Source organism: Pelophylax lessonae (assembly GCF_965119305.1).
Source record: "Pelophylax lessonae genome assembly, chromosome: 3".
Taxonomy (NCBI): domain Eukaryota; kingdom Metazoa; phylum Chordata; class Amphibia; order Anura; family Ranidae; genus Pelophylax; species Pelophylax lessonae.
The window spans coordinates 606,169,049-606,188,095 of record NC_138770.1 but is presented as its reverse complement, the minus strand read 5'-3'; the positions used below and the strand labels follow the sequence as shown (position 1 = coordinate 606,188,095).

Below are 19,047 nucleotides of genomic sequence, written 5' to 3'. Positions count from 1 at the left end.
TTTATAAAACTCTAGAGCAGCCTATCTCCACCAGGGTTCCATGGAACCCTAGGATTTCTTCAGAAGGTGCTAGGGGTTCCTTGAGCGATTAGAAATTTCTGCCTCTTAGATAAGCTCTCACTGACGCCATTGATCTTTTTAGTCATCTATAAGGGGGTTATTCTTCCAAATGACCACAAGTGTAAGGGACATTCTATTGACCATTTTTAGAAGGGGTTGCCTAAGATCGGAAAGCTATTTCAAGGGTTCCTCTGCATTGAAAACGGCTGCTCTAGAGCTTTTTAGATCCACTATAGCAGTGGTCCTCAACTCCGGTCCTCAGGGCCCACTAACAGGCCAGATTTTAAGTATTACCTTGGGGAGATGCAGACTGGAGTACTGCAATCACAGAGCAGCAAATTATATCACCTGTGATGTATTTCAGTTATCTTGCAAACCTGGCCTGTTAGTGGGCCCTGAGGACCAGGGTTGAGGACCACTGCACTATAGGACACTGGTTGTGGAAAGCAACATGGGTCTTTTAAGGTCAGCTCTGATCTTTGTACACAGCTCCTAAATATATCACATCCATTGAGGAGCCCATAAACGGAAGGCTGTGGATGAAGGGTCTGACAAAAGCATGATCATTCTGTAGGACGATCATAGTAAAAACATGAAACCCAGAAAAGCAAAAAAAACCCTGGGTGGGACTTTATAGGTAGAAAAGAAATAGAGTAATAATTGTAAAATTCAAATTTTTTTGCACAAAATCTTAGTGATTATATGACTAAGATTTTGTGCAATAATTTTTTTGATTTTACATTCTTATTACTCCATTTCTTTCTTTTCTGCCTATAAAGTCCCACCCAGGTTTTTTTTTTTTGCTTTTCTGGGGTTGATATTCCCAGGGATGTGGCAGATGGTCCTGAGGACACTAGAACACTTAGCTCTCTATGCTGATAGTAAAAACACGCACCAACACTGTAGCTGAGCTTGTGAGTTTATGACTTGTGAAAGCAATGGGTGGGGGTCAGTAATAACGGACTGGGAAAATAATCCATGCCAGAACTTTGATTCCACTATAGAATCAGATTAGATACCTGATCATTCCCAGTTATAGCTATAATTTGCTGAAAACAGCAACAATTAATCTAGAAACCTTCTAGTCTAGGTGTACTTACAGCAAAAGTCGATCTACTTTTGGTCCATTTCCCTGTTGGAGTACAATGTAACATCCGTAGGGCTTCATTTTTGGGAGACTCCCGGGGAATCTTGCTTCGTAGTGCTCGCTTTCTCTTTATAAGCGGTGCTAGCCTTCCAAGTGACTTCCTAACTATTAATAGCGTATGCAAGCCTTACTGACACCGTGAGACCTGCTCTGCGTCTGAGTCATCTTCATGTCATTCTTAGCATGTGCTTCTGTTCACAGCCAGCTGTACTGCCGATTACAAAGCACACACTGATTGGCTTGTGGTGGGATGAAGTCATGTAGACTAAGTTACTAATAGAATATAATAGGACAGTATTGAATATATAGTCTCAACTGTAAACACATTCCATTCATTTCATAACATGAAATGTCAACAGTTTGAGATATGAATGACAGCGGTTCCTTGCAATTGTGGTAATAGAGACATCTGAAATGAAGTGGTTATTGGCATTTGTGTTAAAGTCAAACTATGAGTAAAATCAAAAGGATATACAATGCTGTCTGTCAGGAGCATTAGGGCTCCTTCACACTAATGATTAGGGAAACTAAAACCCCATGGTTGCGCTGTATTTTTACTGCCTTTTTAACCTATCTTCCTATAACAGGAAAGGCAGCAATCAGGGGTGTACACATACTGCAAAACTTTGCACTAAGAATTACACCCAGTTTCATTCGGTGGGCACTGCCACCTATGACTCATTCAAGTGAATTGGCCCACGCTGCAACCACGCACATTGCATTAGTAGTCCATTTAGCTGGTTAAAACAGGCAGTGAGGAGGCCATACATCTCTCTAAAGAACAAGGCCTAACGCCGCAGTGCTTTTTTAAAAAGGCAAGTTTGCCATAATGTGCCAATATGCTTTGCATACTAGGACATTATGGCATAAACCCCTGGGGGGGGGGGGGTGGCATCCCCCCCCTCATTGTGTCCTCCACCCCCACAGTATTGTTCTGTAACCCCCAAAATGCAGTGTCCTCTGCCCCCTTCACATACCCCCTCTCCCCACTGTAGTGTCCTATACCCCCCATTATAGTTTCCTCTGCCCCCTCCCTCCCCCCAGTGGTGTCCTGTACCCCCCCAAAAAAAACCCGTCTGACCCCCTTCACATCAAGCCCCTCCAGGACCCCCCCGTAGTGTCCTCTGTCCCCCCCCCCTTACATACACACAGCGCTGTGTAGTTAGCACTTACATGCCAGCGTGTGGTCATCAGAGCGGAGATCAGAAGACAGCATAGTGCTGGGTGGAAGGCGGAAGCTGACGTGGTTCAGAATAGTAAGCTGGTGATTGGTTGCTAGGACCACCTAGCAACCAATCACTGAGCAGCTCCAGCCCTCACCTCCCACTCTGCATTTAACAGGAGAGTGGGAGGTGAGGAAGCGGAGGTTGTGGAAGGCACAGCCGTGGTCACAATCCACCTGTCACGCCCCCCCGCGAAGGGTCGATGGCTTGCTGCAGAGCGTGTTTGTGTATACACACACACACACACACACACACACACCTCAAAAAAATGAAGGGAAAACACATCAGATCTCAAAAATATCATGCTGGATATCTATACTGATATGGACTGGGTAATGTGTTAGGAAGGAAAGGATGCCACATCGTTTGATGGAATTTAAAATGATCAACTTACAGAGGGCTGAACTCAGACACCCCAAAAATCAAAGTGAAAATAGCAGGATAGCCATTTTGCTGAAATTTCATTGTAACAATTCAAAATGGTACTCAGTTTGTATGCCACCATCATAAGGCCACAAGACAGTATACACAGGCTGGGCTTTGCCTGTATATACAGATAAATTGTGAATGGCCAATAAACATTCTCAGAAACACAAAAGTTCTGCTAAGGTAATAAACTAAGCACTTGCAATACCCCAAATCAACAAATTAGAATCTTCCCTTTCAAAAAAAAAAAAAAAAAAAAAAAAAAAACTTCAGTAATTGGAAATATATATATAGTAGGTTGCTATTGCCTACGTCAAATTCAACACCGTCGCTTTTGAAGCGGCTAATGGTGGACTAGGTTTGTTGTGTAAACACATATGTCCTACGCATACTTATTGCTTAATGTGAGTGAAATACATCAAGGACACAAAATCCAGTTCGGAAAAAATCTCCATAAGGATTAAGCGTTGCACTGGGGGAAGGCCAGCAAAAGCCTGAAGGCTGCCAGGCCATGGCTACAGAGGTGCTATAAATATCTATGACTGAATGCGCTTCTATAAATACCATCACCTACACACACATCGGCTTCAAAAACACACATGTGAAGCTTCAAAGACATTCTTCACTGAAGCGGAGCTCTGACAGAAAGCCTGAGAGAGAAATGGAGAAAAACAGCAAAAATTTGTAGACATCATCCAGACAAAACTCAGCATGTGGTTTAAAATCCAGGACAACGAGTGGCATGTAATAGGTCCAAGAGCAAATTTTGGGGATCCCTAGATTGCATGAAAGTATATAAAACAGGATTCTATGGGGAAACCATTCTGCACCATACTAGTTTCCAGAGTACAGGGCACCTACAGCACTATGTTCTCTGGTACAACTTGTCACCCCGTTTGGGAAAGGGGGGCAGTAAATTCCAGGCTGCCTGCTACACAATAAAATTCCTAAAGTTTGCTCCATCAGCAGCTAGGTCACTGGCAGTAGATCTATAACTGGAAAATGAAAAATGGATAAGACATACTCAGGGTCCCACTATTGCCACATCCCTGTAAATGCAATTGAAAAAAGAGAAGAGGGGAATGAGAGAATCCCACAAATCATTGAGATCTCTCATTTTCAAACAGGTTGGGACTTTAGAGGCTAATAGTGAGTGCTGATCCCGATGGAAATAAATACAACAATTCTCTAAAAATATGAATCATTTATTTCACAGACATACAAAAAATGTATCAAAGGACATATGTTCAGTAAAACATGATAAATACATGCACAAAAAGTCATAAGACAATGTTAGTTAACCACTGCAGCCCCAATGCCTCTAAAATCTAAGGCAGTCCATATATATCTGACAAATCATGATGAATCATGATACCAATTCATACAGCTATGGGGTTCACTTGTGGTAAATCTGGAATCGCAGTAGATCTATAACCCCAGAATCAACATATGGTCAACTTTCACAGAATATCTATAACCAACAGTGGCTCCCAGAATCCTGAGGTCTGGAGTCACCCTGTATGCATAAACCAATTTCTCCAAACGACTATACTTCCTCTTTCCAGGCAGGGATCAGGAATGCGGTTTATATAAAGTGCTGTGTACATCGGACATTGGTAAAGATGGAGTGGACTTTAAAAAAAGAAAAAAAAAAAAAAAAAGACCCGAACACTGAAAAGTTATGCCCAAGAATAAAGAAATCAAGAGAACTAAGGACTAGTCACTAGTATTGCCTGTTGTCTTACTTCTTCTGATCTTTCCCCCCTTAATAGACTAAACTGATTACACAAAAAAAAAAAAAAATTCAAGCAATCTTATATTGCTCTTAGCTACCTCCGAGCCTCAAATGTTTCATTTTTTTTTTTCTTGGCTACATTTCTTCTCCATGGTCCCAACTGTACGTAGGAATGTAGCCACCCCCCCTCTTGCTCATTCTGAGATAATCTACGGGGATTTGGAGTGTGCCTAGAGCAAGGCACATAACCCCAACTAATATCCACAGCCCATTCCAAACAAAATGGAAATGATGGGAAAAGGGAGGGGTTCGGATTTTACAGGGAGACCAAAAATTAACACAATAAAAAAGAAAAATTACAAAGCCATTAGGTAATGGAGATGTATGGATGATCTTTGGACAATATAGATCTTGTTTAGTGTCATTTTAATATGCCTTGTTCTGCACTGGGTCTCTGTGGGGAGGCAGCTATCTTTGGTAAAGGTAGAGCTTTGCTTCCTCAGGTCAGAGCTGCTGGCCCTTTGTTTGCATTTAGTTTTCAGCTGAAGAATCTCCCAGCCAATACCTAAATGGGGCCAGGGATACAGCACTGTGCGCTAAGCGGTCACTCACACCGTCATGCCCGACTCCAAGTACTGGCTTACTTCCGAAAGCCAGCCCAGAATTGGTCTTCAATACCACCTGTTGCCTAATCTGTGAACTGGTGGCAATGCTTAAAAGCATAACTCCACTTTTCTTGAGGAAAAAAAACATTCCCCTCTGGGCGATCTCTGTAAATTGCAGGGATTTTAACAAACTTTGCTGCAGATTCCTACCTTTAGTTATTCTGAAGAAATCATTGTTTGCTCCTCTGTGCTAAGTGGGTCAAATGGGAGTGGTTTCATAATTATCTATCAGCTGTGGCAGTTGCAGGGCTCTAATGAGGAAAGCTGCTGGGCCTGCATCCCTTTAGATGTGTTCCTATTGGGAGTATCTCACTAAAAATGACATTTTTGTTGCAGGGGGTGCCAGAAATCTGACTTGTATCTTAGTGCAGACGTCTGTGAAAATCTATGAGCCAATCACACGAGCAGGAAATTATGTTTCTGGGGTGTGGTCAGTACACATTCTGTGTACAGAACACCTCCAGGTAGCCATATTGCAGCAGGATTGATTCCCTATGTTCCCGTGTAGGTAAATATGCAGATGAATTCTTGCAGCCTTTGGTTAAAAAAAGTTCCTCCCTATCTTAAGGACACTACCCATGTCCTTAACATTATGCAGGACATTACTTGGAAGGAGGGATTCATTATGGCCACAGCAGATGTGGCGTCCTTGTACACCATAATCCATCATGAACAAGGATTAGAAGCTGTACAATACTATCTAGACTTATGGAGCCCTCTTCTGCATGAACAAAAGAAGGTTATTCTTGAGATCATTAGGTTTGCAATGACCCATAACTTCTTTTGGTTCAATAACACCTATTACCTTCAGAATCATGGAGTCGCTATGGGGGCAAAATTTGCCCCCAGTTTAGTGAATCTGTTCATGGCTAAATGGGAGGAGGATGTCATCTTTCATGATCGTCCGCTACAGCTAGTTCTGTGGCGGCGATATATTGATGACATCCTCCTCCTATGGGAAAGAGATCTCCCCTCCTTAGATTCCTTCATCTCTGGTCTGAATACCAATGATAGAGGAATCAAATTGGATCACACCAGTAGTAAGACCCATATCACGTTTCTGGACCTTAATTTGGTGGTACAAGATAAAATCATCACAACCACGTTTTTTTTTTTTTTTTTTAAAAACGGACAGAAAGTTTTATTCCAAAAAATAGCTGCCATCACGAATCCTGGCTTAAGGCTATACCCAAGGGGCAGTTCCTGCATTTACGCAGGAATTGCACTCATCTCGATGATTTTCCAAATTTTTAGATAAGGGCTATGACCAGACGCAGTTGGATATAATCATTAATGAAACATTGGCTACAGACAGCTCAAAACTATTAGTCCCCAATCCAAGGAAGAACAATAATCATAATTTTAAAAATTCTTTTGTTACTTCCTTTTAAACTCATTTTTTAATCAAAAATATTATAAAGAAACATTGGCCGGTCATTAAAAGTGACCGTATTCTGGGCCCCATCCTTACAGACCGTCCCAGCGTCATTTTCAGGGGAGTCATAAGATTGCCAACAATGTCATTGAAAGACCTCTTCGACTGACATTTTTTGGTGATTTTAAGGGATACTATCCCTGTCATAGGTGTAATATTTGTTCCCTCAACTCCTTTAAGGGTAAAAAAATTTAGAAATTTACGTCATCTGCCACAGGTCGGGAATAGAACATCAACTCCTTCATCACTTGTTCAACCACCAATGTCGTTTACCTCCTACAGTGTAAGTGTGGTAAGCAGTACATGGGGAGAACAATAAGGAAGATGCAGACCAGGCTAGGGGAACATGTAGGAAATATTAAAAAGGGATTTCCTGGTCATAGTGTGTCCAAGCACTATGACCATTGCCATCAATTGCCATCATAGAAATCCCAACACCACACTATTTATTGCCATCGACAAATTTACCCCTCACTGGAGAGGATCCAACGTGAAACCTGAAATTTCACGTATGGAGACTCGGTGGATATATTCCCTCAAGACTTATGTGCCACATGGCTTAAATGTCGAATAGGATGGGAATTCATTTATTAATAATAGTTGATTTTACTATTATTTTTTATTATATATTTTTTCCTATATTTCTTTTGGCTGTTTTTTTCGCAGGATGTTTTAAATACATGTCTTATTAATGTTTTTATAATGTAGTCTGTGCATGCATGGTTGCCTTTTTTGCTATGCATCATATATTGTGCAAATAATAATTAGAATATTTCTCATATATTGGTTTCATATACCTGTGTGTTTATAGCACTACTTCAATTTTTAAGTGCTATATTCATTTTTCACCACAAGATGGCGACATCCATCGCACAATGTATGGTACACGGCACATTCAGCAATTTTGTATGATATACATGGATTGGTACAATTATCCCTTTTAGATGTACTGAATGTACTATGGGTAATTTTTTATATTTTTGTGTCCCATCCCTATGTTTTTGTTTACCGTTTTGTAAGGCGGCCAGATCAGTGCTGTGTTTCCGCCCTACTTGAAGAGGTGACTTCTCTACTTCCGCCCTTTCGCGTTAGTGATTGGCTGGAACATCTGCCACTCTTCCATTTGTTGGGGGATATGAGGCGTGTGTACTGCATCTGGTAGCCACGCCCAGACTACGTCCTTTGATGACGAAACGTATCTGCGGCACCAGACGCTACATACACACGCCCCCATCCGTGCCGGCCTTATCTTTATTTGCTGTTGGGAACACGCGGGACGCCGCGACCGGACTTTTCAGCCAATTCCTTTCATGTGCCTGTTTGATTCGCTTGTATTGCGAGTAGTTTTTTAATAAATCCTTATTTTAGTGATTTCAGAATCACGCTATGGTCTTCTATTATATGCATTTTTTTACACATGTCCGCATCTATTGAATACTACTATCTGATGTGGAGACTGGACCTTCCTGATTATTGCCTGTCCTCTTGGTGCGGCTGGAGTCCATCTGATTTAACTAGATGTTTGGTGAGGTCATCTCCTTAATTTGAGTGACCACAGTGTTTTGGTAAGCTGCCTCCCATTACCCTCACTTTGTGGTGTCCCCTACTTGCACCTTCTCGCGGTGTCACAAGAAGAACATACACTATATAATACCTGGATAACATCTGTGTCTTGGAAACCCTTGATTCACTTGCTTTTTGGGACTTGCCTATGCACATCTTTTATGCTTCATATCTTGGACTTTTTATCCATTATTGGTGGTTATTCACAATGATGTTATATATATATATATATATATATATATATATATATATATTTTTAAATTGATTAGCGCTACACTATTTTTGTATTTATATTTATATTTTTTTGTTAGCCATATTGCATTTTCAGGAAATTACCACTGCAAATTGAAAAGAAGGTCATTTTTAATAACATTCAATTACAATGTGATTTGTGTCCAAACTGTATATGCTATATTTTTTTTTTTTTATTTGCCGTTTTTTCCCCCCACGAAAGTGGAGTTACCCTTTAGGATTCTGTTGCTGCCATAGCAACAGGTTCCTAAAGTGGCAGTAGTTAGAACTATCCGAATTTGACACACGTCAGTAATCTTGCTGAAACTAACGTGAACTACCCTCAGAGAAGTGTTGTTAGCGCTTGTTGTTATGAATTCCCCTTTAAAGGTCTTTTCATTGTATCTGCGTTTACCCCCCCCTTTTTTTTTTAAATCCTTGATAAAGTAAATAAAATATATGTAAACGAAAACTAGCAGCCAGAGGCAGCAGTGCCTAAGATGATCCCACACTACAAACATACAGCTATGGAGGAGCATCATACATTCCTCCATATAATAGTAGATTCATCCTTTTGAGTTCTGGTCCAAATAAAGGGACTTACTCGAACTGCAAGGCGGTAAAGGAAACCCGCATTCCGTTAACACTTCTTGCTCCATTTCGAATGCACTGGGTGTGCGATCTGCTGCAGGTGGCAATGAAGTCCTATCGACATTCCAAACGCAGGTCGCACACGCAGGGAGTTTGTCTGCACCGGATCACATGGCACCACAGTACCATGCGGTTTGGTTGCAGCAAATTTGTAAAAAAAGTAGAGCAAGCACTACTTCAAGTGCGGATTAATGAATACATGAGCCAAAAATAGCACCGCACACGATTTGCACAGTTACAAAGGGCACGACTGTGTGAGCTACCAGTGTCAATTGGCACTTAAAGTGACTGTAAAGGAAGGTGCTTTTTTTTTATCCTAATGCATTCTTTGCATTAAGATAAAAAGCCTTCTAGGTGCAGCAGCCACTTCATACTTACCTGGGGTCCCTCTAGATCTAGCAATGTTGTAGGAGTGTCTCGGCTGCCCAGGATTCCTGTTGCTGTCAAAGTCAGTTAGCCAAGAGGAGATAGAGGGGGCGGGGCCAGACCACAGCTCTGTCTGAATGGAAACAGGGAGCTGTAGCTTGGCTCGGGTGCCCCCAGAGTAAGCTGGGTGATTTTTTTGCTTAGAATAAAGATCACGATTCTCGACATAACAGCTTTCACATTATACAAAAAAAATTGGATTTTTGTCTTACAGTAAAATCCTTTTCTCTGATGTTCATTGACGGACACAGCTCCATATCTTCTTGACCCTTCGGTTATGCTGCCCCCTACAGGAGTGGGACACTAGGCAGAAAAAAGTTTGACTACGCCTATAGGGCAGTCCCAGGAGGTATACTCCCACTTCCTGCTATAGCTCTTCAGTTTTGTAACAAGCAGTGTCAGAACAACATATAACCAAACTCATTAGAGGGGCGGGTGCTGCGTCCGTCAATGAACATTAGAGAACAAACTGGAATTTTGTCTTACTGTAAAATCCTTTTCTCTAAGGTTCACTGACAGACACAGCTTCAAGTCTTCAGACCATTGGGTATTGGTGGAGACCATCAGACCAAGTACTTGCATTCAAGTCCTGAGTGACGATCAATGGTTGAATAACAGGAGCCGAACAGCATCCTGTAGCTTCAGAAGTTTCGCCTGAGGAACAAACACCCAGGCTGACCCTGAATCCAGTGTCAAACCCAGGTAGACCAGCTTTGTGGACGGAGACGGTGCTGATTTCTGAAAATTCAGTGCCCGCCCGAACTCATGCAGAGTTCGCACTGTAACGTCCAAATCGGCTCCTCGTCCACAGCAAAACGAAGAAAACGCTGATGCCTGACATACAGTTGTGCTCATAAGTTTACAAACCCTGGCAGAATTTATGATTTCTTGGCCATTTTTCTGAGAATATGATAACACAAAAATGTTTCTTTCACTCATGTTTGTTTGGCTGAAGCCATTTATTATCAATCAACTGTGTTTACTCTTTTTAAATCATAATGACAACAGAAACTACCCAATGATCAAAAGTTTACATACCCTGGTGATTTTGGCCTGATAACATGCACACAAAGGGGTTTGAATGGCTATTAAAGGTAACCATCCTCACCTGTGATCTGTTTGCTTGTAATTAGTGTGTGTGTGTATAAAAGGTCAATGAGTTTCTGGACTCCTGACAGACCCTTGCATCTTTCAAACAGTGCTGCACTGATGTTTCTGGATTCTGAGTCATGGGGAAAGCAAAAGAATTGTCAAAGGATCTGTGGGAAAAGGTAGTTGAAATGTATAAAACAGGAAAGAGATATAAAAAGATATCCAAGGAACTGAGAATGCCAATCAGTAGTGTTCAAACTCTAATCAGTGGAAAATGAATGGTTCTGTTGAAACCAAACCAAGGTCAGGTAGACCAACTAAAATTTCAGCTACAACTGCAAGGAAAATTGTTCAGGATGCAAAGAAAAACCCACAAATAACTTTAGGTGAAAAACAGGACTCTCTAAAACAAGTGGTGTGGCTGTTTCAAGATGCACAATAAGGAGGCACTTGAAGAAAGATGGGCTGCATGGTTGAGTCGCCAAAAGAAAGTCATTACTACGCAAATGCCACAAAGTAGCCCGCTTACAATACGCCAAACAGCACAGAGACAAGCCTCAAACCTTCTGGCACAAAGTTATTTGGAGTGATGAGACCAAAATTTAGCTTTTTGGCCACAACCATAAATGCTACATTTGGAGAGTCGTCAACAAGGCCTATGATGAAAGGTACACCATTGCTACTGTGAAACACGGAGGTGGATCGCTGATGTTTTGGGGATGTGTGAGCTACAAAGGCACAGGCAATTTGGTCAGAATTGATGGCAAGATGAATGCAGTAGGTTATCAAAAAATACTGGAGGAAAATTTGAATTCATCAGCCCGGAAGCTGCGCATGGGACGTACTTGGACATTTCAACATGACAATGATCCTAAACACAAGGCCAAGTTGACCGGTCATTGGCTACAGCAAAATAAAGTGAGGGTTCTGGAGTGGTCATCTCAGTCTCTTGAACTCAATATCATTGAGCCACTTGGGGGAGATCTCAAATGTGCAGTTCATGCAAAACAGCCCAATCATTTTCAGGAACTGGAGACTTTTTGCCAGGGAGAATGGGCAGCTATACCATCTGAGAGGATAAGGAGCCTCATCTACAAAAGACTTCAAGCTGTCATTGATGTTAAAGGGGGCAATACATGGTATTAAGAACTTGGGTATGTAAACTTTTGATCAGGGTCATTTGGGTAGTTTCTGTGGTCATTATGATTTAAAGAGAGTAAACACAGTTGATTAATAATAAATGGCTTCAGCCAAACACTAACCATGAGTGAATGAAAAGTTTGTGTTATTCATATTCTCTGAAAAATGGTCAAGAAATCATAAATTCTGCCAGGGTATGTAAACTTATGAGCACAACTGTATATTGGAATATGGAGGTAAGTGTCCTCGAGATTGATAGAGGCCAGCAGATCTCCTTGATGCAGGAAAGCTACTACTGTGCGGATGGACTCCATCCAAAATTTCTGGACCCGCACAGAGTGGTTCAGAGCCTTGAGATCCAAGATCAGGCAAACCTTGTCTTCCTTCCTGGAAACTGTATACAGATTTGAATAAAAACCTTGGAAACGTTCCGACTCTGGAACCGGCACAATAAATCCTTGCGCCAACAGGTCCTGCACTGCTCCGCAGAGGCCCTGAAGCCACTCTGAAGGCAGACGCAAGTTGGAAGGAAAGGACATTGCTGGAGGCAAGGATCGAAACTCGATCTTCTAACCGAACAAAATCAGTTCGTGAAACCATTTGTCCTGAATGAGCAAGGTCCACGGATCCGGAAAGAAGCAAAGACGTCCCCCTACTCCAGATGCGGGTGAGGGTGCCCCTTTAGGCTGGAGAAAGCTCGTCTACGGAACAAGAAGTGCCCGCTTTGGACTTTCCATTCCAGGGTCTCTTGGAACCTCCCACAAAGTTACGGGTGGATCTCGAGTCCTTTTCTTGCAGAATCAGCCGGACGAAAGGGCCCCTTGTGAGCCGATAAAAAAAAAAAAAAAAAAAAAAAAAAAAAGGACCCCACGTCGAGGTTCCTTGCCCTTAGCAGTCTGTGGAAGTAATGTACTCTTTCCTCCCGTAAGGCCCTTAAAGCGGAGTTCCAGCCCAATTTTTTTTTTTTAAAAAACCCAGAGATATTCTTTTTAATCCATGAAATCTATTTTATATTAGCTAAATTTATTATTGTATTGTGTGCGGTCTTATACATAATTATTTTTAACAAACTAACTTTATATTTCTCCTGCTGCGGGATCCCATCTTAGATGTGGACATGTGAAGCCCACATGTACCTTCTTCCGGGAATAGGTGCTGCTGGTTTATCAGAGTCAGAAGACATACTCGAGGGTCGAGGAAAATTTTAATACAGAGCGGACAGCTGACTGAGAGGAGGCGGGGCTGAGGTGGGACGGAGGTGCGGCCGTGTCAACTAGTCAGTGGGGTTCCCCGAAACGAATGGTTGGCATTCCTAATTGTTTTTCTAGGACAGTGGTCCTCAAGGCCCACTAACAGGCCAGATTTTAAGTATTACCTTGGGGAGATGCAGACTAGAATACTGCAATCACTGAGCAGCAAATGATATCACCTGGGATGTATTTCAGTTATCTTGCAAATCTGGCCTGTTAGTGGGCCCTGTAGGCCAGGGTTGAGGACCACTGTGCTAGGAGATATCCCTTTGAGGAGTCTCTTCTGAAGAATCGAATGGTTCCACCGTCGGGTGGGCTCTCAGGTTTCCAGGCTAAATAAGGCCACACCTTTACTGGTGGAAGGTTCCCCGTCTTAAGGACCCGGTGGACAAATGAGCTGAGGCTCTGGTCCGGTGCTTTTTCACCGTGGCTGGTTCAATTTTAAGACCGGTGTTTGCCATCGCCTTGTATCCCAAACCTTAACGGAATGGGCTAAGACTTTGCGCCAGGATCTGGAGGGGAGTCAACACCCTTCTGAGCTGGCGGATCAGTTGATCCAAGGGTTCCAGTATATTTGGCGGTGATCCTTCGCCGCATGATATGGCTGAAGTACTGGTCGGCTGACCAGGCTTCTAAAAAAAAGAAAACTGACTGCTCTTCTGTTTTGTAGGTGACTGTCTGTTCGGTGCCTCTATGTAAAAGATCATTAAAGTGGAGTTCCACCCATGTTTTAAACTTTTTAGAAATTGCTGGCATTCCTCAATTAAAATCAGCATTGCCGACTTTTTTTTTTCTTTCCTTAATTGGCTTACCTTGTTGCTAGGGGGTAAGCAATTTTCTTCCTCCTTCGTCGCCGCGGCGAGCTACGTCACTTCCTGCGGCACACAGGCTCCTGGGAGATGTGCGTCAAATTTTATTACAGAGCGGACAGCTTACTGACAGGAGGCGGGGCTGAGGCAGGATGGAGTTGCAGCCGCATCATCGGGTTCTTACAGGGGGCGGGGCGGATGGGAGAGCTGAGAGGAGGCAGGACGGAGGTGGAGGAAAATTTTAATACAGAGCCGACTACGGCAACAAGGCTGCACCACGCGGCGCTGCATGGGACCCTGGACCCCTGGAAAAAGTTCAGACCCCCTCCTTCCAGGTACGGACACCCCCTACGGGGGGGGGGGGGGGGGGGGCAGAGGAGCGAGGACGGGGGACAGATGAGGGCACCACCTTAGGGGGGAACCCCGCAAAAGGAGAAGGGGGGAAGCACAAAGAGGAAGAAGGACACAGGAGGGGCCTATCATGCCCGGTGGGGGGGCACACGACCACCCCATTCATTCTGCAGGAAAGGAGGGGGGGGGGGGGGGGACACTACTCACCATACCATGTCACAAGGCGGGCGTGACCCAGCAGTCCACTGTACTATCTTGGAATGGGGGTGCAGGCCTGAGGTACGCTGCGACTTTGGTCATGACTGTTGTGACCAGGGCTATGCGACTTCGCAAAGTGTTTCACTCGCCGGTCAGCCACTGTCCAGTGGGGCTATGTCGAGGCCAACCTAGCATGGAGCTAATTGTTGGGTTGTGCTCGCATGCCTGACTTTGGAAGACCGTAAGGATCTAGAAAATCCAGTGCGTCGCCCAGTCCGGCTGTTAATTGCAGTTCACACAGGAACAAAAATAATGAAGAAAAAAGTAAAAAAAATGCCAGGACCACAGATCCTAGCAGAGAGCCAGGTCCTGACTAGGCAGAAAAAAACTGGAGTCCTACAGCAGGAAATGATGGTATACCCTTGGACTGCCCAAGGGGGGGGGAACCAAAAAAGGTTTCCACCTAGTCCTACTCCTGAAGAGTGACAGCATAATACCCAATGGTCTGAAGACTTAAACTGTGTCTTTCAGTGAACGAAAGAGAAAAGGATTTTACGGTAAGACAAAAATCCAGTTTTCTCTTTTGTTCATTAACTAACACAGCTCCTTATCTTCTTGACCCTTGTGACGTCCCAAAACAGTGTCAACATGAGGGGTGGGAAGAACACAGCAATAAACCTACTTCCCAAAGGCTAAAACGTAGCCAACCAGGCAAAACAGGAGCTCAACCAACAACAACTGGAGCTCACCTGACAAAAAAAAAAAAAAAAATACACTCAGAGGACTAATCTTCTCCCAACAGCGGCCTGCAGAACCTTGTGGCCAAAGGAAGAACTCACAGATGCCCACACATCCACCTTATAAAATTTTGGGAAAGTATGCACAAACAACCAGGTGGCTGTCTTGCAAACCTGCAACACTGACACCTGATGACGGAAGGCCCAAGAGGCACTAAGTGCCCACGTAGAATGCACCTTAACAGGGAAAGGAGGACCCTGCCCTTGATGGAATAGGCCTGCCCATTGTCTGCCTGATTCATTGGAAAATGATCGCAGCAGACACGGCCAGCCTCTTACGGGGTCCATCCCTAAAGACAAACAGGGAATCCGATTCACAGAACTCAGTTGCCGCCAGGTATTCCCCCGATTGCCCGAACCACATCCAAAGAATGTAAGGCAATCTCTTTAGGGTGCTTGGGCTACTAACACAAGGAAGGCAACACAATGTCTTTATGTAATTGGAAACCAGAGAAGTCTTTAGGAAGGAACGACTGGCAGGGACAAAGCACCACTTTCTCTCCGTGAACCACCAAGTAAGGTGAACGAAAAGACAAGCTGCCAGCTCCGATACCCTTTGTGCAGAAGAAAAAGCCACCAAGAAGGCTACCTTCTGGGACAATGTAAACAGGAATCTCATGAAGATGTTCCAACCGCAGTTACTGAAGAACAGACAGCAACAAGTTAGGATCCCACGAGGACAATGGAGACCACACTGGGCGAGCCAAGTGGCGAACCCCTGAACAAAGGTGTGAACCACAGAAACATAGCCAAAAGGACGATAAAAGCAAATTGGCCCTTGATGGTACCTGAGGCCAGACACTACGCAACACTTCGTTGGAGAAAGCAAAATTCCCAGTCACCGAAAAACAACCCCAAGAAATTCACATGCCCAAAGTACACTCCTCAAACGCGATGGTAAATCTACTAAGAAGTAGATTTACTAGCTTGCAGCGGCATGGGAATCACTGATTCAGACAACCCTCTAGCCTTCAGCACCTGGCTTCTGACAGCCAAGCCATTAAAGCCGGCGATTGTAAAGCAAGATGGAAGATTGGCACTTGAGCCAACAGCTCTCTTCTAAGAGGAAGTCTCCAAGGAGCATCAACGACCAACTGTATCATATCTGCGTACCAAGACCGGCGAAGCCAGTCTGGAGCCACTAGGATGGCCATAATCCCTTCTGCCCCAAGCCTATGCAGGAATCTTGGCAGAAGTTCTAGAAGAGGAAAGACTTCTATCAGATGATACCGGCCACAAAAGAGCCACCAGTGCAGTGCTCCTGTGGTGTCAGCCAGAGAATCCTGAGACCATGCCACAAACCCAAACACCTTCCTGTTGAGACGAGGGGCCAACAGGACCAACTTTGGAGTTCCCCACCAGAGACACAACTGATGAAAACGCCTCCAGAGGAAATGTCCAGTATAATCGATTGGGAGTCTGGAATCCAGTCCCCCCTGATCACAATCCATGCCAAAAAACACCACCCCACTCTAAAAGGCTGGCATCCATGGTGAGCACCGTCCAGTACAGGGGATGGAAGATTTACTCCGTCGAAGCGCCAGAGAGCGAACCACCGAACCAGGGACCCTCACGTACCCTGGCTCAACGGGATCAGATTGTCTAGAGACTGAATTCTTGCCCCACATGGCAAGAATCTCTTTCCAGAGGTCTCGTGTGGACAGATTTTGGAAATCATTCCATGGGAGGAAGACCCTGGTTTAGGCCGAGTCCAGAACAGACCCAAATAGTCCAACTAAGTGGACGGAACCAGAGCCAATACCTGGAAATTTATTTTCCAACTGAACACACTACAGAGTCCACACAGTAATCTTCTGGTTGTCCGTCAGAGCAATCAGAGACTCTGCTTGCAGAAGATCATCCAGGTACTCCAGAACCGCAATCTCCTGCTGGCGCAATAATGCCAACACTTGCGAAAACTCGAGAGGCTGACAGAAGACCTCTTCTGCCTGAAGGGGCACCATTACCCATATTTGGGGTGGGGGAGGACGTCTTTGCTTACTTCCGGACCCGTGGAGCAATTTGTCTTGAATCAGGGAGGTCCACGGGTCCGGAAGCAAAGACATCCTCCCCCATCCCAAATAGGGGTAATGGCGCCCCTTCAGGCAGAAGAGGGCTTGTCTGCAGGGGTCCTCATGGAACTTCCGGAGGAGGTTCTTCCAGAGAGGCTCCAGAGAGGCTCCAAACAGGCGATTCCCCACAAAGGGAAGATCACATAAGGCCTTCTAGAAAGTATGGTCCGCAGACCAGTAAATTAGCCGTATCATGCGCCGAAGGATCATTGCGGTCACAGACAACCCAGAGACTAAGGGAGCCGCATCCAGAGAGACAAAATAGACGAACTGCAACCACTGGCCCAAATAGTCCACCAGCTCCGCAAAGAGGTGGAAGCTGTTCCCCCTCCAGAACCTGGCGCAAAAGCTTAGCCCACTCAGGACAGTCAGAGACACCAACGCTATGGTGAACACTGGCCTAAGGACAGAACCGGCCACAGTAAACATGTGGTGGACCAAAGTCTCGGCTCTCCTGTCAAAGGATCTTTTAAAAACTGGAGACTCCTCCACCGGAATTAAGGTGTATTTATTCAGCCTGGAGACCTGAGAGTCCACCACAGGTGGGACTGCCCATGTACCCAGAGACTCTTCAAGGGATACAGTCTATTGAAAAGGCATAGGCACTGCCATATTGCGTTCAGAACAACTACACTGATTCGCGACAATTGTCATTGTAGGCGGGGAAAAAAGGGAATACTTTTGCCACTTTAGAGGATCTGCTGGCCCCAAGGGGATCGGCACACCTCTGATGCAGCAGCGGCTGCATCCCACATATTTAAATTTTCCCGCACCGATACAATCAGTGCATCCACCAACACCTTTTCATACGCATATGCAGTAAAAGAGGAATCATCCTCACTGTCAAAGCACTCGAAGTGCGTGGACACAGACCCAGTAGGGTTGCATTATACTAAGCTCGCCCTGAAAACCTAACAGGCAGGTGAGGCCACTGAGCCAGCAGCTCAGACAGCTTGGTCAGTCAGCCGCGAATAGGCCGCGGCCTAAATTTTTGGCCAGGTCCGGCCGCGTGAGGCCGTCAGCAGCCCGGACAGCTTGGCCAGTCAGCCACGAGTAGGCCGCAAAGCCTACTGGGTTGGGGGCTAAGTTTGCTAACAAAAAAAATACGGATTTTAATTTTTAAGCAAGAAGTGTCAGAAAAAGGCTAAGTCTTGTATCCTGTCTGAATTGAAAGTTCGAAAGTGGATTTGCAGGGTTCCAGCATCGCACCAATGTGAACCGAGCCTTACAGACCGAAGTTCAACCCTTTGATCTAAAAGAATGAAATGATACAATGTAAAACATGTTTATAGTTATCTCCCAGCCTGAGCAACGTTGATAAACATTTGCCGGAGGCTTTTATTTTTTTTGACAGCTGTGAGTGAGCCGAGAACGGCTCTGAACTGTATGAATCGTGGAAATACGAAATTAAGATCGTGAGAGGGTTGAATCGAGATCATGATTTTTTTTTTGTAACAATTATTAGTGCAGCTCTAGTTTGAATTGTTTGAAGCTATACCATAAGCTCCCTACCTTCTCTGCATCTCCAGCTCTTCTTGCGAGGGGCCATTTTGCACTTGCTGCGGTATGTGGGAATTCTGACGAGACAACGTTGGACCTAAAAAGAGATAACAGCAAGTGTAAAAATGGTTAACATCCATAAATGGTTCACAACAGTCACAACAAATATTAATCCTAAAAAGTACACGTGGCAAGGTGGCCATTGCACAAGGAAAGGTTAAGGAAATAACATACAATGAAGCTGAAAGCAGATAGGTGGATTCAGACTAAACCATT

At 44.3% G+C, this 19,047-nt stretch overlaps 1 protein-coding gene across 3 annotated transcripts in view; it reads right to left on the bottom strand.

Annotated features, from left to right (window-relative positions):
- Nucleotides 1–19,047, bottom strand: part of ENAH (ENAH actin regulator) — a 195,036-nt gene that overhangs the window by 56,562 nt on the left and 119,427 nt on the right. For 2 of the 3 annotated variants that reach the window (XM_082251233.1, XM_082251235.1), the window contains exon 4: nt 18,784–18,868. In XM_082251233.1, the coding sequence (XP_082107359.1) occupies nt 18,784–18,868 (85 nt within the window). Of the gene's footprint in view, nt 1–1,160; nt 1,298–18,783; nt 18,869–19,047 lie in introns of those variants that run through there. The other variant, XM_082251234.1, reaches the window with a different exon arrangement.